Genomic DNA, 23,610 nt, shown 5'->3' on the forward strand with positions numbered 1-23,610 from the left:
CTTTAACCACTGTGCCACCAGGGCTCACTTCTCACTTCTCCTACCCACTCCCCTCGAAATAGTCTAAGAGTGTAACTAAAATGCTGGTCGATTTTCTTAAAAACTTGCGGGAGAAACTATATTTGTTTCTGATCAAAGGGCCTAATGCTGTTGCTGTACCATTTATCATTGGTAGTTATTATTTTCACCAGGTCTTTATTCTTACCTAATTATTTCAACTTCGTTTCTCATGTTTTATTAAGTATGCGGTTAAAGATGGCTTCAATTTTACAGCCACCTTAAAATTATCATTAATTTGATGTCCCTTTTCCTTATTAACAAAGTTATTTTCCATCGAGTCATATTGTCCTGAGTTAAGTACGTACTCAAATGAGAAACAAACCCACATTTTAGAGCATAGAACTGAGAACCATGAGGATTTGAAGGTTTCATCAGTTAAGGCAATCTTATTGCTGTGATGAAAGAAACTAATTAGGATATGTATAAGACATTGAATCAGATACAAGGCAAGGTGCTATTTTTCTTATCTTCAGGTGTGATATAAGTATGCAGCCTATTAAATTAAACTTCAAGCCAGACTATAAAGTCTTAGTATGTATAGGTAGTGAGTTCCTACACCTTTGTAGGGAAAAATGGAGAAATAGCAGCAGGAACTCTTTACATTGAATCTGCTCCATCTGCCATTGGCATTGTCTGCAAGGCCTTGGTAACTACTAGAACACCACGAAAGAGAATGGAAACAGAGCTGTATAGGTACCCTGTCCAACATGGAAACCAATACCCGTATGTGACTATTTAAATTAATTAAAATGGAAAAAGAAATCAGTTCCTCACTCACACTATTCGTATTTCAGGTGGTCAATAGCCACTACATGTGGCTAGTGGCTGCCATATTGGACAGCACAGATATAGAACGTTTGCATCATTGCAGAAAGTGCTATAGAACAACATTGTTTTCTAGCATTCAGTGGGTTGTTTTAATAGTGCTCAATGGGTTACCTTAAATGGGGTTTCGTATGAGGGTAATGAAGAAAGTTGAAGCAACAGTACATAAAGAAATAACAACGATGATTATGAGTAAATGCACATATATATGCGTGAAGGCTGCAGGGTGCTTGAGTGTGTGAGTATCCTAATTGGCGTCCTGGGTAATTAAAGTTCAATATTCAGATAGCAAAAGTCATTGCCCAGATGAAGACAAAGACCTGAGCAGCAAAAGCAGAAGCTGACAGATCGAGCAGGCTACTTTACCATATACACATGTACGCACACAGTTTCAGACATCTGTTGAGCGAAAAGACAAAATCAAAGTATAAGATAATAATCACCGTGAGATATGCTAGAATACCATCATGTTAGGTGAAAACTAAATGGTATTTACATGATGTTGATGCACATTAGTAAAAAGTGAACATTTTAATTTGGACTCTGCTTAAAATGAGTCATAAAAACAAACAAAAAAAAACAAACCAGTTGCTGTTGAGTTGATTCCCACTCATAGCGACCCTATAGGACACAGTAGAAGTGCCCCGAAGGGTTTCCAAGGAGCACCTGTTGGATTCAACTGCTCACTTTCTAGTTAGCAGCCGTAGCTGTTAACCACTACACCACCAGGGCTTCCAAAAAAGACATAGTAAAGTCCAAAAATTATTTTTGTATATTTTCATTATCACTATGAGCTGCAGCCATCTGAACCGTGACAGGTTTGGTTTTTGGTTTAGTACCATCACTAAAGGAGCTCTGGTGGCACGGTGGTTAAACACTTGGCTGCTAATCCAAAGATAAAGGTTTGAACCTAACATCGGCTTCAAAGGAGAAAAGACCTGGCAATCTGCTCCAATAAACATTACAGCCTAGGAAACCATATGGGGCAGCTCTTCTTTATCCTACAGGGTCGCTATTAGTCAGAATTGACTTGAAGGCACCTAAAAACATCGACAGGACCATCACTAAGCTTGTGTTCTCTCATCTCTGGAATGGGAAAAATCAAAGCATCTACCTCTTAGGGTTATTGTGAAGATAAGTGCAATAAGGCATGTCAAGGTTGTTGCCTGGTGCATAGCCAGTTCTCGGTGAACCAGGACTCTAGTCGTTTGTACCAACATTTGACCTCTTCTTTATTGCCCCCTCAGCCGTTCTGTAGTCATATCCTTATCATATGTTCTCTTTTCATCATCTTCTCTTTTTCTATGCCATTCTATTTCCTTGTTCTCTTCCCCTGTCCCAGAAACCTAAAAGAATGAGTGAGGAAAGCAAGGAAGAAAATGAGACAAGGAAGTAAAGGAAAAGGAGAAAGGAAGTAGGTGCTGAGCAATTGATGACAAACAACTGTAAAAGGGAAAGACATTCTTTCCCCTTCAGTTCCTGACCAAAGCACATTTAATTTTAGTTAATGTTTGGTCTTGATTCTAGAGAGTAAGACTTTTTTTTTTTTTTTAATGTCAAAGTAACAATTTGTTTGCACAAGTTAATTTAATTAGCAGTAGTTGTGTTTCTTTTGGAGCCCATAGTTGGTCATACAATATTTCCACCTTGTCTTCTATTTCTTCTATTTAACTGTTTTTTCTTCAAGAAATGTGAACAAAAAGAGGAAAACCTGAGTGTTTGGTTGTATTGTCGCTGGTTAATTTCCTGATGTAAAGCTTTGCTGGGAAATCATTTCATTAAGTGCCCCATTTGTAAGCTGTTGCAGTGCTTCGTGATCTACGCATTTACTCAGTCACTTCTCCAACTCAGCAGGCTCCCTGCCAAAGCATACCGCACTGGTTGAAGCCAGCAAAGAATGTTTGTTCTGCTCTAACATAAAGACTGCTCTGCAGAATGAACCAGAGGAAAACCCAGACCTTGTAGCACCACGGAGGAGCACACCTCAGAACTACAGGACACTCAGCTCCTCCCGGTGTCTTCTCTGCCTGAGACAATTAAGACCAGGCCTCAGTCTCTCCATTTCTAAAATGGAAATGATTACGCCTGCCTATCTACCCTGTTACATTGTTGAGATCATTGACAAAAATTTATTTTAGAATCAAATGAAGGAAGATGCCAGATAAATCTGGTATACTCACCAAGGTAGACCCCAAAACTCTAAGCAGATTATTTTCAGTCCAAATAATCCCCAAACGACTAGTTAATTCATTAGAGGGGAAGAAAAGGGGGGACGGGGCAAGGAATCATTTAGAAGAGCCTCTGGAGCAAATGTCCTGCTTTTTCAAACCTCAAAGGAAGAGTCCACCATACCATAGGCTAATTACATACAATTCTTTCACCAAGATCAGAGCAAAGGGAAGGCAGTCATTTTTATCTGTGATGCCCTTTCCTCCCTATACCAAACATGACAGAAGCAGAAATTTTTTTCTCTTTCCCCTTGGCTTCCTGGCCTTAGCAACAATTTCACACCTCTGCCAGATTCAAAGTCTAGAATTCTTTCTTGATTTTTTCTTCTCTATATTATCTTTCCAAATATACCAGCAAATTATGTTGCTCACACCCGTCTTTTGTTCTTCATTCTTACTGTGTCAACTCCATTCAGGCCCTTGCAGTCTTTGCCTCGACAATTTCAATAGTCTCTTAAGTTTATCCACTTTTGAAATCTTTTTCATCTTTCCTGGACTATGCTGTTGTTGTTGTTAGGTGCCATCGAGTTGGTTCCCACTCATAGTGACCCTATGTACGACAGAACAAAACACTACCCAATCCTGCACCATCCTCAAAATTGTTGTTATGCTTAAGCCCTGGACTACATAGTTCAATCTAATTTCATGAAAGCACAGCTCTAAAGTTGCTTAAAATGTTTCTCAGCTCACCATCTCTTATTGAATGAAATACCAGTAGTACAGAAGATAAGAAGCCACACTTTGGAGTTAGGTGTTGTGCCACTTACCTATAAAAGGAATAATCATTCAGTCAACAAATACTTGTTGAGTACCTCCTGTCCCTTATTTTATTTAGTGGTTAACGTAAGTATTAAATAAGACAAGGGTGGTTGTAGTCCTGGTGGCGCATGGTTAAGAGCTTGGCCGCTTACCAAGTTGGCATTTCGAATCTACCAGCCGCTCCTTGGAAACCCTATGGAGCACTTCTACTCTGTCCTATAGGTTTGCCATGATTCGGAATCAACTCAACAGCGATGGGTTTGATTTGGTTTTTGAGATGGTTAACAAAGGTCTTAGCTAGGCATTCAACAATTGTAACTACTAGAAATAGAGGAAATAGTAGTAGTTGTTGTTGTCATCATGAAATTTCAATCCTAACATGCATGATACTACAACCATTATGAGTTGTTCACTTCCATTTGCCTAGTCCACTCCTTTTCCTCAATCTCTACTCATCAAAAGATTCAGCACAAATGCCATCTTCTCCACAAAACCGCCCTGATTCTAGAGCGTTGCGCTTCCATTCATTTATTCATTTATTTTACTCCCAACACAGCTTATTCATTAGAAGATTCACAAGGACAAATAAGGTTTTATTAGTCCTTATATATCCTAGGAAACTTATAGCCACACCTTTCACACGGTAGATGCTCAGTGAGAAATGAGGAGTGAATGAACAAATGAGCAGATGAAGAAGAATTGAATACGAATATGCAAGTGAGGGAGGGATATGTTGCTCAGTCTCTTGGGGTTCATTTTATATGAACTAGAGGTATGGGAATATGCAATATAGAGTCAAGAATTTCTGAGTTCAATGTTCATATTGAATAAGGACTTTTGCTATTTGACTTTCACTGGATAATTTAATCCTTCTGTGTCTCAACATATATCAATCAAACAAATATTTATTAAACACCTTCTACTTACCAAACGAGGAAACCCTGGCGGTGTAGTGGTTAAGTGCTACGGCTGCTAACCAAAGGGTTGGCAGTTCGAATCCGCCAGGCGCTCCTTGGAAACTCTATGGGGCAGTTCTACTCTGTCCTATAGGGTTGCTATGAGTCAGAATCAACTCAACAGCACTGGGTTTGGTTTGGTTTGGTTTACGTACCAAATACTGAAACATTTGTTTTAAAATTTTATTTTAACCCTACATCCGTCCTCATGATGGATACTAGCAGATTTTAAAAAAATGGTAATAATACCTTGATTTTTTTCTCTGGACTCAAATAGTTCCTCACGCTGACTAGGTAAATATCTGATGCCTGCAAACCTAATTTATGACAAATTAAGTTATAATCTGGCTATTCTTTGGACAATGTTCCTAGAGGGGGAAAAAAAAAAAACTCTTTATAAGGGTGCTAGTTAGATTTTAGTTAGATTAGCTATTAATGAAATTTGCAAAGGAATCTATGTAATGAAGTAGAATTGAATATATTATATAAATTGCATCTTTCTGGAATATGAATTGCTCATCCTTTAAAAGATCAATGCAATCAGCTGTATCTGTTCTCCACCCATTATACTTAATTAAACAGTTCATGTCCAATGAGGACAAAGGTGTCCAGTAATATTTACCGTCTGACAGTGATCCAGTGGCCTGTTCTCTATGCATGTGGTAGCCAGGTTCACAGCAACAAGCAGGTGTCTGCATTAGGAAAACAGCTACCACTCTAATTTTCTCTAATTGACTAGTTGGCAGTGCTAACAGAGAGGGCAAAAGATGCAGGGACATGGATCCTGGGCTCAGACCAGCACTTGGCATGGACGGGACCACAGTGTGAAGAACATAATCTATAATGAATAAGGGACGGTGGGCTGTCAATCTGGCACGTGTCATTGGCATTTAATTCCCACAAAATATTAATTAAAAATAATGATGTTCTTCCCACTGGCTTTTGTTACCAAATACAGCATCTTGATGTAGCCCCTGAGGAGCTGTCTGTGGGTCACATGACTCATTCCCTCAGCTCCAGAGCGCTCACAGCATCTCCTACCTTCAGGCAAGCTGCAACAAAAGCTCTGAGAAAAATGGGTTTCTCGCCTACAAAATCTCTGGGCAGGAGGACCCTGCCTTCTCCCCAGTACCTATCTCTTGTCTTTTATAACCCCTACAATCAATACATGTGCTTCTAGTCCCTTTTTCCTGGCCACGGAGAAGATACTGGCCAGGCGCCATCTGCTTTGGATGTGCAAAGAATTATTAAGTATTTCCTCAGCCTGTTCTATCCCAAACTGGTGTATTCTACAAGAAAGGTTAGCCAAACAGTAATGGAAATCTGGTCAATAATTTGACATCTGAGGACTCACTCTGAATTTTCATAATTAAAAATAATTCCCAAGAATACCCACCAAAATCCAAATTGTTTCAGCATGGTTCCATCATAGGGAATTCAAATGAGAAAATACCACTGCACTTTGCTTTTCAGAAGCAACTGGTAAATCTTCAAGCCTATATAGCCACAGTATTTCAGCAAATACAAAAAATAAGATTTACTGTCATAATTGTCATTAAGTGTTTTCCTGAGCAATGAGGTATGAACATAATGATTAATTCATTTTGAATTCATTATGATAATATTAAATGTGCTTAACTCATGTGATGCTTCTATGTTGTTGTTAGGTGCCCTTGAGTCAGTTCTGACTCATGGCCACCCTGTGTATAAAAGAAAAAAAAAAAAAACATTGCCCTTGAGTCCATTGCAACTCATAGCCACCCTACCGGAGAGAGTAGAACTGCCCCATAGAGTTTCCAAGGAGCACCTGGTGGATTCAAATTGCTGACCTTTTGGTTAAAAGCCATAGCTCTTAACCATTACGCCACGTGCCCAGTCCTGCACCATCCTCACAATCATTGCCATTGTTGTTAGGTTATTGTTGTTAGGTGCCATCGAGTTGGTTCCAACTGACAGAGACCCTACATACAACAGAATGAAATAATGCCCAGTCCGGTGCAATCCCCATAGTCGCTGCTATGCTTGAGCTTCTCGTTGCAGACATTGTGCCAGTCTATCTCATTGAGTGTCTTCCTCTTTTTCACCGACCCTCTACTTTCCTGAGCAGGATGTCCTTCTCCAGGGACTGGTCCCTCCTGATAACATGTCCAAAGTATGTATGACAAAGTCTCGTCTCCTCGCTTCCAAGGAGCACTCTGGCTGTACTTCTCCCAAAACAGACTTGTTAGTTATTCTGGCAGTCCATGGTATATTCAATACACTTTGCATTATATTCTTCAATATATTCAAATGCATCAGTTCTTCTTTGGTCTTCCTTATTCATTGCTTCCATAGAGCAATGCTTCTGTAAAACCCACTGCCCTCCAGTTCATTCTGACTCATAGCAAAGGGAGCAATTCTGGGCAGCTCTTTTGTGATTTCCTCGTTTTAAAGTTTAAGAGCTCTGAGCATGTGCAGGAAAATAGCTCCACATTGCCCTCCTGTGGTATGCTAGTAAATGACACTCTTCGTATGCATGGGAAGAAAACCTTCATTCTCCTTTCTTTGTGCCCCATTCATTCTTAGAGCATCCTTTCTCCTCCATACACACGTAGAACTGATGTTTCTATCACAATATAAAAGGGGATCAAAGAAATATAGCCTTTTGTCCACTGGTTAACCAATAACTGGGTAATATTTTTATTGTGCTGTTCAGGAATATTCAGTATTGGATCAAAGCTTTATGGGGACAAAAAAGATCCTATTGCTTCTCCAGTAAGTCCAAATTTTTGATAAAAGCATGCTACAGAGACCAGAGAGAGTCCAAAGGATTTTAACAAACATTGTGTGAGGAACACAAAAGAAAGCTCCTTGAAAAGGAAAGGCAGAGGAACTGTGGGGTTGTCCCAGCCGTCCTTATTACCCAGGTAGTTCTGTGTCTGGAGCCCTGGTAGTGCAGTGGTTAAGTGCTCAGGTACTAACCAAAAGGTTGCCAGTTCAAATCCACCAGCCGCTCCTTGGAAACCTTGTGGGGCTGTTCTACTCCTTTATATAGGGTCAGCGTAAGTCAGAATCAACTCAATGACAATGGGTTTGGTTTTGTCTTGGTAGCTCTGTGTTGCTTTGGAAAAGTCAGTGAGCTGTTCTGAGCCTCAGATTGCTAATTGAGCATAGGATAATACTGGACCAAAAGATCTTCAAGACTTCTCTTAGCTCTGTGCAACATTCTTATACCAGGTACAACTCTATTGCAAATCTTTTTACCTTTCCCAGGTCTTAGCTGTTGCCACTTCTTTTTTAAATTTAAGGTTAGTCTCCCTGAAATGTGGCGTAGTGGTTAAGTGTTATGGCTGCTAACCAAAGGGTCTGCAGTTCGAATCCACCAGGCGCTCCTTGGAAACTCTATGGGGAAGTTCTACTCTGTCCTGTAGGGTCTCTGTGAGTCAGAATCGACTCAAAGGCACTGGATTTTGGTTTGGCTCCCTCAAATGTATACATCATAGCTATGGCATTTAATGATTAGTGTAATTCAGTAGCCCAACAGCTAGTAGATTATAAAAACTCCAAGGTGTTTGCTAGCATATCCTGTACCATGGCTAAAAATCAAGTGAAAGAAGCTAACATTATTCTGGTGACTAGAGACCTGAAGGGTGTTCAATATTAGCACAGTTCAGCATTGAAATGACAATTAACTCGCATTTACAGTGAAGGAGAGATTAAGGAATGACGAATACTGCTCACAAGCCAGATAGAAACTAAATGAGGGGCATATATATTTGTAATTTAGATTGAGGCAAATACTCAACCAGTAAAATAAGAATGAACTAGTTAAGGTGGTTTTCCTTCTCTTTTTAAAATGAGAAATAATATGCACTCCCAAAAATTGCTAGACAACGATACAGTGATTTTACAGAAGTTTTTTCTGAGTGTATTGTCTAAGGAGGTAAAGTGGACAGGTGGGAGGTAGAGACCCGGAGGTGAAGGCTTGAATTTAGTGGCTCATGGACCATACTGACAACCTGTAAACTTCTGCTGTTAACCCTAAGTAAGAAGTCAAAAGCTTCCTATCACGTAGGACATCCTTGACTCAGAATTCTTACCTAAATATGTTGTTGTTAGTTGCTAGTTGCCATCAAGTTAATTTCGATTCCTGGTGACCCCGAGTGACAGAGTAGAACTGCCCCATAGGGTTTCCTAGGCTGTAATCTTTACAGGAGGAGATCTACAGGTTTTCTCTCCTGTGGACCACTGGGTGGGTTCAAACCACTAGCCTTTTGTTAGCAGCCACCAGGGCTCCTTAATCTAAATTAGAGATGTGAATATAAAACAATCACACTCAATCTTCTTTCATAATTGAACACGTGCTTTATTATTTTATTCTCACCCTCTTCACCACAAAATTTGAAGTTTCTACTTTGTTATTGGTGTAACTATTGACATTTTTGAGTATAAAAGTCCAGAGTTCATTATCTTTTTATCCATGGGAAGAAAGAAATACATACACACACATATATGTCTGCATGTATTTGTGCGTATATGAATCTATTCCAATTTATATACTACTGGCCATGGGCCTGGATTCAGTTCAGAGATATATTTTTCTTTGCCAGCACAAGTTCATTCTATTTAAATTATTTGCCAACATTTGAAAATTTGGTGATTTCACATAAAAATCTGGATTTCCAGAATATCTGACAATACTGAGGCTGCCTTCATATGCTAACATTATCTTGGAGCTGAATAGTTACTCTGCTCCTTAGATGATCTATATACTTTCTAAGATCTTCTCTGTCCTACTGTCTCTCAAACACTGTGGCTTTCTCTCTCTCTCTTGCTCTCAGTCTTTTTCTGTCTTTGTTAGTTTTAAAAACAAAAAAACTAACCCTTATAAACTTTTGAGTTTGGATCCCCTGATCTCTCTCTTGCTCCCTTGATAAAAAGATACATAAAAACCAAAACCAAACCCACAGCTCTAGAGTTGATTAGGATGGAATAGAACTGTCCCATGGGGTTTCCAAGGAGCGGCTAGTGGATTTGATCTGCTGACCTTTAGGTTGGCAATCCAACTCTAAACCACTGCAACACCATACATAGATAAATACAAATATATAGATGAATTAGATTCAACTCAAATGGCATTTGGCCCACAAAAAAAGGTAATTTCATTTGGTTCAACCCTAATGCAAATGTTCACATTATGGTTTGGTAGATGAATCATATCTTTGAATTCAGACTTAACCTCCAGTCTGGTAACTATAAAGTATATTTTTCCTAGTAGAAAAGTCTTTTGCTGGCCTACTAATTGTATTTTTGCCATTTCCCAACTCCTTCCTTGAGATGTTCTCTACTTTCTATCATCCTTCTACCTCAAATCCTACCTAACTCTCAAGTCCTAGTTCAAGGTCCCCTCTGCGAAAAGTCTTCCTGGATGATCCAATCCCTCGCTACTTTCTCAGGCCTCTACTCACAGGACACTTCTAAGCTGTATCACACACTTTAGCGCTTAATTTTATGTAGTTTTCATCATTTTCTCTGATCAGAATTATGTTAGTAACCTGAAAACACCTTTTACAAGTATTTTTAAATCAACAAGAACACTTAACATTTGCTAATTGATTGCTTCCTCATTAGTAAACTGGTTTTGATAACATAAATTTAAACAAGAAATATCCCCTTCTGGGAGCAAACAATTCACTGAAAAGAAGCTACTGATGACATTATCTATAATCTTATTCTATTCTTCTTGCTCTTTTGTGGCTCTTGAGTCATTGTAGTTTGAACATCAATATCTTTAAAATCAGTATTTAGATCATGTAGAGATTTGGTAACAAAAAATTCATCAAATCAGTTTTCACAGAACACTCTGTCAGAGATAAGCTCTCTTCTTTTATTTGAAATTTTAAGGTCAGTTTATTAAATTCAGTGATGAAAGTTATCAGAAGACTGTTCTCCCGAAATGTATTTTTTCTTAGAGTAAAAGAAAGGAAAATCCAAATGCTCTCAGCGCAGTCACAGCTGCTGTGGCCGTCAAGCCTCCCTGCAGGTGGGGACAGTCCATTAGTCAGTCGAGTCATCCTGTGGGTCAACAGGGTTGTGGTCTGGACCCTCCTTGTCATCCTCCAGGTCCAAGTCATCCAGTCTCTGCAAGAAAGGCTCATCTACCTCCATGTTGTTTCAGCATCCTCCAAGAATTAGATCTCACTTGTGTCAAGATTGTGATCTCTTTCCAATAGCTATAGCTTGTTCTTCTTTCATTCGTTTCTTTTCAATTTACAGAAGTTCTTCTTCAAACTTGGCCTTTCAACTTAAAAAAAATTTCTCAATTTTAAGAAGAGTGTCAACAAAATAATTGCTTTTCAGCTTCCACTTTTTTCTTTTCTTCCTCTGTTCTATTTACTCTATTATTTCATTTAATTTTTCTTGCACAGCTGACACTAAAGTAAAGCTTATTACCAGACCAAGGTTTCCTTCTGCCTGTAATGCTAAAACTTTTGAATCACCTGAGATCTCATTATCTGCTAGATTTTCTTGGGAGAATATTTCATAAAGGGGAGCTTCATCTGGTTATTTTTCATTGTACCTAAACTTGAGTGTAATCTGGGCAGTTTCATCATTTTTCCCAGCTTCAGGTGTCACAGTAATGGCAAACCTGGGTGAATTTTCTGATAACACCGTGAAAAAATCAGATTCTAGAGACTCCAACTTGTTGAGCTGCTCATCTCTATAATCTGTCATCAAGGCCATTGCCACTGCTGGTAGGTTTCCCGGAAGCCAAGGTGGTGCAGTGTAATAACTGCTGTAGCCAGAACCATGGGAAGAGCTGGCAGAGACCAAAGTAGCTCAGAGAGTCCCCAGCTGGGAGCCCCAGGGCCCAAAGCCGGGCTTAAACTCACTAGTTTTTAAAGCCTTTTATTATAAAATAATACTCAGATCCAGAAAAATAGATACAACAAATACATAGCTTAGTGAATTATCATGTAGTGAATACCCTTGTATGCATGATATAACTTAAGAAATAGAACTTTGTAGCTACCTTGTCATTCTCTCCTTGTGCACCATCCCACCACAGCCCACTCCCACCCATCCCCAAGTATAGCTGTAATTACAAACTTTATTGTCATCACTCACAGGTATTTATTGGCTTTACCACTGGAGTGTTTCATTTCTAAATACTAGCTTTACCCATCAAAAAAAAAAAAAGATACATCCTTTAAGTCTCTGCTAGTTTTATTTTCCCTACTATTTCATTTGTTTTTCTCTTCTCCATCCCCTTCTTTGATTTACTATTCACCTGTTGAAGAACACAGACCATTTGACCTATAGAGTTGCTAAGTCTGGATCTTGCTAATTGCATTCTCATGTGGAGTTCAACATTTTTTTTTTTTTTAATCTATTTCCTATGCACTGGCATTTGGATCCGGAGGCTAGATAAGACTAAGTTGATTTGATCCCTTTGTCAAGATTCTAGGGTGTAGTATACTCTTTCATCAAGAGGAGCATGAAGTTTGGTTGTCTGTCTTAATTTTATCTTAATAGTCATTACAGCTTAATGCCTAGATCCATTCACTCACTGGGGTTGCAAAATAGTGATATTTTAATTCTATCCCTTGGTTTTTATTTGTTAGCCAAAATAATGTTATAAGGAGATGTTTCCCCTCATATACTGTTCAGTTACACAGTGGAAGAGTTTATTTAGGACAGATAGAAATATGCTCAGTTCTTTATCCAGTGTTCAAGTTAATAATTTGGTTCTCTGTCAACCTCAGAAGAAACTGTTTATTTTTATCCTTTAAAATATCCTTATGAATTAATGGATTTATATATACTTGATGGGTTTCAATAAATTGAAAATCTCATCTTCATTGAAGCTCAGATTGTCCTTATCTTTGGCCAGTGGGAGCCTCTTCAAATTGACTCTTGAATCCATTTAATATGACTCTATGAGTCTTTCATTGCTTCGTTTCCATCTGGTTTCTCAAGATGATTCAGGCTCATTTGACATGTTTCCTACCTGAGAACAGGAATCAACCATTTTTCCAAGAAGTCTTTTAGTAAAATGTGAATGCTAGGATGCTCATTGCTACTGAGTCAGTGTTCGTAGGTCTTTCCCATGGACAGAACTAGGACAGAAATAAAATACCTTGAGTATGTACTGATTTTTCCAATTCAATTCTGGGAACACTATGTTGAATTAAAGTCCCATATTATATATGTGCCTTCTTACTCCTCACAAAGAATTTGGTTCTCAAGGACATAGTAGATGATAGAATTAGAATTTCTCACGATTACTCATTGCTTTATCCCATATTATAATAGTCTCAGAATAACGATAATGATATGACCATCACTAATAATATGGAAACACTGGTGGCATAGTGGTTAAGAGCTCCAACTGCTAACCAAAAGATCAGCAGTTCAAATCTACTGGGTGCTCCTTGGAAGCTCTATGGGGCAGTTCTACTCTGTCCTATTGGGTCACTAAGAGTCGGAACCAACTCCATGGCAATGAGTTTGATTTTTTTTTGTTTTTTTTAGTAATTATTGAAACATGGAATTGTTTTTACATATGCTGTCCCCATTCTCCCTTAATTTTTTTTGTGTGTGTGTGTGTGTGTGTGATTGAGTATATCTACAATATCAGAACATGTAGCCATTACCAAATGAAATTCCTCCCTTTTAATCCTCATTTAGTCTAAGTTTTTTTTTTTTTTTAGTCTAAGTTCAATATTTTTATTATTCACCAGCTAGCTATTAGGTTGAAGTTTTCTCTGGCCATTTTGGATGTCTGAAGCTCATTTTCTAGTAGTTCTAAGAATCAAGGAAACAATATTCTCTGATTGCTTGCAAGTTGATAACAGTTTATCTGTGCCTTTTATATTTAACTTTTTGTTGGCTATAAAATTCTTGACTCACATTTTCTTACCCTGAGTATCTCAAATTAATTATGCCAATTTCATCCTGTATAAAGTATTACTGCTAAAATTCTGATAATAATCAATTAAAAAAAATACTTCTTTAACAAAACACTTTAACTACAAAGTGAAGAGATAGCCTATAGACTGGGAGAAAAATTTGGGGAACCATGTATTGGATCAGGGTTTGATACCCAGAATATATAAAGAACTCCTACTACTTAGCAACAGAAAAACAAACCAATCAAAAAATGGGCAAAGAATTTGAATAGACATTTCACCAAAGAAGAGATACAATGACCCAATAAGCACATGAAAAGATGTTCAACATCATTACTACTAAGGAAGCACAAATCAAAACCAAACTGAGATACCACTTCTCCCACACTAGGATGATTAAGATTTTTAAAAAAAGAAAAATGAGAAATGTTGGCAAGGATGTAGAAAAATTGGAACCCTGTCCACTGCTGGTGAGAATGCAAAATGGTACAGCCACTGTGGAAAAGAGTTTGGCAGTTCCTCAAAAATTTAAACATACAACTAGCATATACTAACAATTCCACTCCTAGGAAAGCAGTGACACAAACAGACATATGTAAATCAATGTTCAGTGCAACACTATTCACAGTAGACAAAAGGTGGAAACAACCTAAATGTTCATCAATGGATGAATGGATAAACAAAATGTCATAAACAATGGAATATTACTCAGCCATAGGGAGAAATGAAGTCCTGATACATACTATACCACGGACGAAACTTGAAAACATGTTGAGTGAAGTAAGTCACTCAGAAGAGGACAAATGTGGGAGGGACGAAGAAAAAAGGAGTCTATTTTGAAAGCATTAAGTTTCTGTTTATGATGATAGAAAATTTGGCAACAGGTACTGGTGATATTTGTACAGCATGATTGATGTAATTGATGCCACTCAATTGTACCCATGAAAAACATTAAATTAGCAAATGTTATGTCATGTATATTTTTATGACAATTAAAAAAAATCTGATAATATAATTTCCCTCCCTTACAGGTCTTTTTTTTTTTTTTTTTGGTCTTTTTGCCTTAACGATACGTGTTAAGTCAGCAAAGTGTAATTCGGTATTTTTGTATGTTGTCTTTCTTTGGTTTTCTTCATCAAGTGCTCCTATTATCTGTATATCCTTCTCTAATTTTAGTATTCTCAATGTCCCTGGAATTCTTTTTTCACTCTTCCTTAATTTATTTTTGTTTATAAATATATTTTTATTCTCCTTGTTTTATTTATTTGCCCATCTAGTTTAGTCTTTGTTTGTAAAATGATTTTATCATTTATATCTAATTCTTTCTTGAGTCATACCACCTTTTTCTGAATTTATTTCTGTTGTGTATTACTCATCTCTTATATCTTGTATTTTTTTTCATGTTGCTTAGCTCATTTTGAAATAGTACCTTGCAGTTTTGATCTATTTTTCTTGTATACTTTGGACCTATTTTTTAAATCTGAGAGATGATATTCCTTTATTTTCCTTTCTCTTATAATTTTGTAAGAAATTTAACCTCAGTAATTTTCTGATGCTCATTTTTATTTGATTTGTTTTCCTGGGCTCTTAGAAGTTCAAGTAGCTTTCCTAACTACACAGGGTTCCCTCTTCTGTTGTTTTCATTGGATCATGTTCAGCAAACTAAGGTCTATAGGTCAAATCTGGCTCAGGTCAGGAGTTTTTGTATGGGCGAGCTAAGAATTTTTTTTTTTTTTTACTTTTTAAAGAGTTGTAAAGAGTTGTGACAGAGATCATGTGGCCTGCAAAGCCTAAAATATTTACTATCGGGATCCCTCACAGGAAGTTTTTCAAACCCTGATTTAGACTAAAAACTATGGCAACTTGCTTCCTGAGTTCCTTTTATCTGAACTTTCTCTTCCTGTAATTTCTATTGCTTCTGTCCTACTCAAATTTTAAGTCCACTCCCAGTAGTTTCTTCCTAATGTAGAATTGGTCCTGGATGGGCGATTTTGCAAGTCAGTCTGGAGTATCTATATTTACTGTCTCAAACTGGCCTGCTTCACTTTGCAGAGATACCTGCTGGTTATTTTAGGGCTATCCTGTTCTCAGGCTTGATCTCTCCCAGGGATTTCTCTTACTCAGATGCTGATAAAATGCAGCACCTAAAGCTGTTGATGGTTTATCCACACCCATTTATATTTTAGGGTTTGAAGACATACCTCCTCACCTAGTTTTGTTGTAAGTGTTGTCCATATGCCTTTGGTTTTCTATCTAGTCATTCAGTTTCTTTTTTTTTGTGGGGATTCAGGAAGATCAAAAACTATACTGCTACCACTGCCACCTTCTCCCTAGTAACCAACTCACTTTTTGAAACAACAGTTTACTTAATAAAAAAAAAAAAATAGACGATATTAAATTTGTTTTCAGAAAAAATGTTTTTCATGAGTATTTCAGTACACTGAATAAATCAACGTGTTCATTTTGTTTCTGTTTTTTTTTTTTTTTTTTCCCTCCAGAGTCAAGTTCTCATTACGTCATATCCCTGAAAGCTTTTAACAATGCAGGAGAAGGAGTTCCTCTTTATGAAAGTGCCACCACTCGCTCTATAACAGGTAAGCTAAAGTTCTTAACCCTCTTGTGACAAGGTCATAAATGAATTTGAGTTATGGTGAGAAAAGAAAATAAACTAATGAAAAATCAAACAAACAAAAAGAAGAAGAAAAGCAAATATATATATTGTAATGCCCTGAGCCTCCTGCCCTCCTTTGGTTTTCTTTAAAATTAAACAGCAGGAATTCATAGACTTAGAGAGAATATAGGTCTCTTATTCTCCCTTCTCTTGGTAACTTCATATTTTGGGTGCCCTGACATCATTCTTCACACTTTTGAGCAGCTTGTTTCACATCAGTGGAATGTAGGCATGAGGAGGGTGCCAACACAAAGACTGCCAAATATTCAAATGGACACTTTCTGCAGAGGGTCCTTCTAGCTAAGCCAACAAAGATGAACTGGTCTTCTGAGGCTGCTATGGACTAGGTTGAGTCACGCAGGCCTGAAGTTCTCCCCACCAGTGCCCAGAGCCTCTGGGCATTAAAGAGATTGGTTGCTTCAAGGGCTCATCACATCTAGGAATTCTTATTTGAGGTATACTGTGCCTATAGGCAGCACAGGAGAGGAAAAGGGCTCAAGGAAATGAGAACTGGATGGGTAGGAAGGTGAAAGTCAAGCTATTCATGGAGGTTATTTACTAGCAAATCTGGGCTTACTCCAAAATAGATAACTAACAGCTCTGTGGGGCTGTTCAGGGTCACTGGAGATCCACATGACGAGCCCCCTACCTAGATTTTTGTCTGAAATCTGAAAGCAAAATGCAAGAGAGCAGTCTCTTTAATTAAGGCTTTGACCCCATCCTCTCTCAAAATCAACAACCCTCAGACCTCACAACTTATCAGCTATATTTTTTCTTGAGGAGGCAAAAAAAAAAAAATTGAGAACAAGATTTAATAGCAAGCACCAGAGAGCATGAAAATGTACTGCGTGCCTCAGTAGTAAGTGCTGAGAAATAGGAACAAATGGACATAACACAAATAGTGGGATCCTGAAGCTTTGACTACTGCTCAAATTTACATGGACTTTGAGCAGTTTGTCCCCCAAAATCCACAAGCTCCATCAACAAACTATCTTGAGAACACAGTTATGTGAACTCAGCTATTGATTTGTATAGCACATCTTTGCTTTATTGAACTCAACCAGATTTTCTTATAAGATGAAGTTGTTATTCCATAGTCTCCTTGAATCTTTGGCCATAGGCTTTGAGGTCTATGATCTGTCTAAAGTGGTATACAAAATTTTGGATACATGTCAATATACATGTTTATCTATGGAGAGAGTATATAACTTTCATTGGCTTATCAAAAGGACTCATGACTCCCCCAGAAGGGTAAGAAGCATTACCCTAGAGAATATTTACTATCAAATATGTTATCTCCAAATACAGAGAGATGAGGCAAATAGAGGCCCAGGATGGAAACTATGACTTAATGTGATGGGTGAGTGTCTGGGATTTTCACTTACCCTTTTTCTCGTGCTCTAGCAGCAACAAGGTTATTTGAAAGATGGCAGACCACTTTGATTGTACCAGTGCTTCTCATAAACTTTATTCAGTAAGCCAGCCCTTTCCTGCCTGTGATAAAAGATGCTGACTTTGAGCATGTGATCAGGCCACAAGAAATTATTCTATGGCCAGCCTTTAGTTGTTAACCCTTATTCACTTACATAAACTAAAGCCCACAAGGAAGGGTAACAGAGGTGACAAATGAAAATGAGTATTTGAACAGAAATTAGTAGTAGTAGAGGTTGGAAAATTCAAATAAGCTAAAGGTACATTGTTCAGAAAGAACCATTTGAGACAGTATCAACTTCTTTCCCTTTAGCATTTGTTGTCCTTCTTTAATTCTCAGCATATGGCATGCCCAGAGTAGCTTTTAAATGCCAGTGATCAATCCATAAGACAATTTTTTCCTAAAATGATTCTTATCCAAATAAAGCTGAGAAATGAAATAATACCAAAAATTGAAAATTGTGTGTGAATAGACAACTCAAAAGCCAATAAGGGTTAGAGAGGAATGAATAAAATCAGGCCTTTCCACACACACACACACAAAAAAAGCATACACTTTCACTAGATGTGGTTGATTTATTACATTGTGTTTCTATACATCATGGAAAACAAAGCATGGATAAACAAAATCGCAAGTTAGGGTTGGGGAGAAACTCCATCAAAAGATGTGTTGTAGTACCACATGGGAGACATTTTTTGTTCCTGGGTTTCTGCAAAGTATTCCCATGAGCAGCCCTGGAAAAAGGCCAGCATACAGTAAATAAAAAATATATTCAAGGCAATAAGTGCATGGAGCTAAAGTAAGCGTTGGGCTCTGGTGTTTTCCACACACATGTGCTCATAGACGCTGGTGCACTCTGGAGCCTTATCTCATACTGAGCATACCAGCATTGAGCTGCCAAAAGGTCCACCAGGTCATGTGGGTTAAGGCTTTCATTGTTGCTGTAAAGACTTTCACGTTGTTATAAGAATACCACATTTTGATTCTCAGGAAAAGCAGAAGGGCAAGAGAATGACAAGGTGTGTTGTTTGCATTTGTTCATTCTCAAATGTTTTATCAGTGCTCTAATGAAGTACAAACGTGCTATTATGTATACAGTACAGTGTGAACTTTAGTATATTAACTGAAAATTTGTGGGCTCTTACCAAAAATCTATTAGGAACTGAGTAGTTTTCTCTTTTTAGCAAAAAGTGTGAGGCTCTATCTGTTTTTTTTTTTTTTAAACTTTGTTTTGTTTTGTTCTGTTTTACTCTTTTGAATATAACCACTGAAAATCATCAGCAAATAAGGAACCCAGGAGGAGAAAGAAAGAAAGAAAAAAAAAAAAAAACCGAATAAAGAAAAACAATGCTTTTCATTCAATGACTCAGTTTCTGACCTGAGAGAAAGACAATTGGCAATATGTCTTATTTAGAGCAGTACTGCCTATGAGAAGGTCCTGCTTTGATGAAAATATTCTATATCTGCACTGTCCAATGCAGCTGGCACTAGCCCCATGTGGCCATAACCTGTTACCTGTTGCCATCAAGCTGATTTCGACTCATAACAACTCTATAGAACACAGTAGAACTGCCCCATAGAGTTTCCAAGGAGTGTCTGGTGGATTTGAACTGCCAACCTTTTGGATGGCAGCCGTTGCTCTTAACCACTATGCCACCAGGGCTCCCATGTGACCATAAAGCAAAACCAAACCTGTTGCCAGTGAGTCGATTTGAACCCGTAGTGACCCTAAAGGACAGAGTAAAACTGACCTATAGAGTTTTCAAGGAGCATTCGACTTGAAAAATGGTGGATTCAAATTGCTGACCTTTTAGCTAACAGCTGTGGCACTTAAGCAGTATACCACCGGGGTTTCCCATGTGACCATAGAGAACTTGAAATTGGCTAGTGCAACAGAAATACTGAAATTCTTATTTAATTTTAATTAATTTAAATTAAATAGTCCATGTAACTAGTGGCTATTGTACTAGACAGCACAGCTCTAGAGGAAGTGAAATCAAATGATAGTCTCTAAAAAAAAAAAAAATCCCATAAAATAGGAGATAAAAGGCCAAGGGTAGAAAATTCTGAATTACGTAAATCCATAGATATATACCAACAAAAAGCATGGCTTGAAATTTGAGAGAAGTGTTCTGGAACTGACTTCAAAAAAACAAGATAACTAATCATGAAAAATACACCACCCTAAAATTCAGTATTGAATATTGCCGCTTTCTGAAGCAGAAACTCTACTTTTCAAAATGTTATAGATGATATAGCTGTGAAAGTTGATGAGCGTTTATCACCAAAACTAGGTTAAACTAAGAAGTAATAAATATGGTAGCCCACTAATATAAAACAAAAACCTCATTGCTGTTGAGTCGATTCCAAGGCTGTGGAAGCAGGCTGCCACATCTTTTCTCCCATGGAGCAGCTGGTGGTTGGAACTGAAGACTTTTTGGTTAGCAGCTGAGCACTTACGCCCTGCACCACCAGGGTTCCCTAACCCACTAATACAAGATAGGTCAAAGAAGCGTTTATAATTCACAACGCTCTTTCCATGTGTGTAGCACTTCTAGAAAGTCAACTAGAAATAGAAACGAGTAAAGTGAGACATCACCTACTTTAGTTTGGCAATACTATCTGCCAGTGAGCTACCACTGGACAAATGGCTGGGATCTTTGTAGAGGCAACAGTGTCCTCAGTGCCTTCTTCATCATTTCATAAATCCATTTGAGTTTAAAGGAACTTTAATAAAAAGAGACATCAAAGGAGATAGAGAAGCCTGAACGCCATCATTAAATTTTAAACATGCATTTTTCTTCCTCTCTCTCTCTCTTTTTTTTTTCTTTCCTTTTGTTCTCTTTTTGTTTTTGGGTTTCAGTTTTTTGCTCCAAAGACCACAGCCCAGTAAACTACTAAATAATTCATTGGAAAACAGAGTGATGAATAGGTGATAGACGTTTGAAATGCAGTGGACAAAGTGGAGTAATCTTCAAAACCAGCCAGCAGCCACTCTGCTTTGAACTAGGCCGTTTAAAAAACATAAGCTCTGTATATACAGGACTGCAGACTCATGACACTACGCTGGGTCTCATCTCCCAAAATGTGTGGACACATCTCATGGTCTGTTAGTGAGACTACACATTACATAATACAGAGGTTAACATTTTAAAATTTACGCGTCTTAAGTATGAAATAAAATGCCCCAAATCAGACTATTATTATGGCCGCAAAATACGCTTCTCTGATTCTGATATCCCCAGCATAAAAATGAGTCCAAGAATTTTCAATAGAATTTTGTTAAAAACATACGTCATTATGCAGATTTAGGTTATGTTATGGATCAATGCATGTGTATACCTCACTGCAAGCCTCATCAGTCTCCAGGTAGTTATTCTGTCTCCTCGTCCAATAATATAAAGTGTCTCCACTGAAAGGAAATTTTAGAGCAAGGAAGATAGAATGCAGCAATGCCTTGAGAGACTAAATCTTCCTAATTACTCTGCGTGAATGTAGGTACAATTAGACACTTCTGCACATTCTCTGAGGATTCCCAGCTAAGAAAACTTGCCCCACCAGATACTACCTGAAGCCTAATTATCAAATATGTATGGGACCCCTATGGACTCTGTCATTCTGGCTTGTTAGAATCACAACCACGAACAGGTTGCTGTGGACCTCAGGGTGTGTTATTCTTTATTGTCTGCTTTTTGTCTAAAAAAAAATATTTATGTGCATATAAGTTATGTAAGCAATGAAAGCATTAGACAAACCAAATCAAGTGAGAGACAGGAGAAAAAAGACACCTATTAGACAAGTATTCATTTCTTCACAGAAGGAAATTAATCAGATACCCCCAAAAGGCTTTTATTATTGCTGTTTTAAGTTATTTGTATAAAACTGATAAGTTCTTTACTACATCTTTCAAGAAATGATGTGCAACATTACAAGAAATGGAATCTTAAAATATATTACTAGAAATGAGAGCCAAACTGATGAAATCACTCTAAGGAAATGAGCGAATCTTAGAAAATAGTTATTTTTGTAATATAGCAATACTGTTTCCGATGTGTTTTCTGATTGAATTAATTGCATTTTTTTTCTGTTCTTCTCATATTCCCTTTCATCATTATTGCCATGCATTTAACTCATTGTGATGTGTGACCACTGATATTTATTTTTTGACTTTTCTTTGCGTATTTATTTGTTTCATTTGGTGGATTTTGAACCCAGATCCCACTGACCCAGTTGATTATTATCCTTTGCTTGATGATTTCCCCACCTCGGTCCCAGATATCTCCACCCCCATGCTCCCACCAGTAGGTGTACAGGCTGTGGCTCTTACCCACGATGCCGTGAGGGTCAGCTGGGCAGACAACTCTGTCCCTAAGAACCAAAAAACATCCGAGGTGCGACTTTACACTGTCCGGTGGAGGACCAGCTTTTCTGCAAGTGCGAAATACAAGGTGAAGTTCTTGTGGGTAGTATGCAATTTAAAATGAACTGTCGTTTGTTTAATACATTGTTTTCAATAAGGCCCTGGACTGTCATGATTTGACTGCATTGACACTAAATGCAAAAAGAAAGCATTTTAATAACTATCTAAAATTAGCACAAAAATATTTGTGTCTTCAGAAACAATTCTAAGGTAAAAAAAAAAAAAGCTGCAAAGTGTTATTTGCAGTCCACCAGATGCTGGTTTTGTATAAATAATTTTATTCTGGACAAGGGAATGTCATTTTCCTCTGAAAATAGCAGGACTCCACATTAATTGTCTGGATAGCTTTTTTTTCATTTGGGATATAGATTGATGCCAAAAGCAAGCCTATTAATACCACAGAGACCTATGTTACAAAGAGAATGTGTCTGGGAATAGAAGACTTTAAGATAATTTTTTAAAATCTTCATGGCATTCTTAGAAAGCATTCTATGCCATTATCATCTACTTCCTGGTTTAGCCTTGAAACACCTTCATGTGTTAAAGAAAGACCACTATCCGCAGTTCCCTTGAACGAATCTCAATCAGACCAGCTCCCTCATTAGTGTCCCCGTCACTCTATCATCTAACATCTTCCCTAAGAGCTCTTTGCTGTTGTTGTTGCTATCCGCCATAGAGTCAATTCCAACTCATAGAGACCATATATAGCAGACTAGAACTGCCTCATAGGGTGTCCTAGGTTATATTCTTTACGGGAGTAGATCACAGGTCTTTTCTTCTGCAGAGCCACTGGTGAATTAGAACCATCGACCTTTTTGTTAGCTGCTGAGTGCTTAACCATTGCACCACCAGGTCTCCTTTAAGAGCTCCTTAGGGGTGCATATTTGAGGCACTGTTCTTCAGTCTTAGCAGCTCTAACAAATACTTAAATACGGGGATAATTATATCACCGCCTAAGCTTGCCATGGTGTTAGCATATTGAGATAAAACATATTGTAGACAAAAACTAGAAGTTCAAGAAATAATTATCAAACACTTACAATGTACCTTGAACTGTACTAGATTATAGAGGCATTTTATTTTAAAAGAAAACATGGTTTAGTTGTTGTTACTTATACTATTACATATAATTTTGGGGTGAGTTATACACTAAGGTCCGCACATATACTTGAAAAATCCATAAGTTATTCAGGTGAGATAATATATGAAATATTTGAAACTTAAAGCTTTATAAAATGGTGATTGAGGTAAAGAAGGTAGCTTTGAAAATAAGAGCATAAACATCACTCAATAACCAAGAAATCAAAGAGCTCAACCCTGGCACTCTAGCGTCTTTGTACTTCTTTATACCCCCTCTCTTTAGCATTC

The 23,610-nt window shown here is 37.7% G+C and overlaps 1 protein-coding gene and 1 pseudogene across 1 annotated transcript in view; one reads left to right on the top strand and one right to left on the bottom strand.

Annotated features, from left to right (window-relative positions):
• The window catches only part of DCC (DCC netrin 1 receptor), a 1,314,656-nt gene that overhangs the window by 1,130,802 nt on the left and 160,244 nt on the right, over nucleotides 1-23,610 (top strand). The window contains exons 16-17 of the mRNA XM_049901020.1: nucleotides 16,218-16,313; nucleotides 22,038-22,270. Of these exons, the coding sequence (XP_049756977.1) occupies nucleotides 16,218-16,313; nucleotides 22,038-22,270 (329 nt within the window). The remainder of the gene's footprint in view (nucleotides 1-16,217; nucleotides 16,314-22,037; nucleotides 22,271-23,610) is intronic.
• On the bottom strand, nucleotides 10,865-11,542 carry LOC126085532 (RWD domain-containing protein 1-like; annotated as a pseudogene).

The sequence above is a fragment of the Elephas maximus genome, chromosome 11, assembly GCF_024166365.1.
Source record: "Elephas maximus indicus isolate mEleMax1 chromosome 11, mEleMax1 primary haplotype, whole genome shotgun sequence".
NCBI lineage: Eukaryota > Metazoa > Chordata > Mammalia > Proboscidea > Elephantidae > Elephas > Elephas maximus.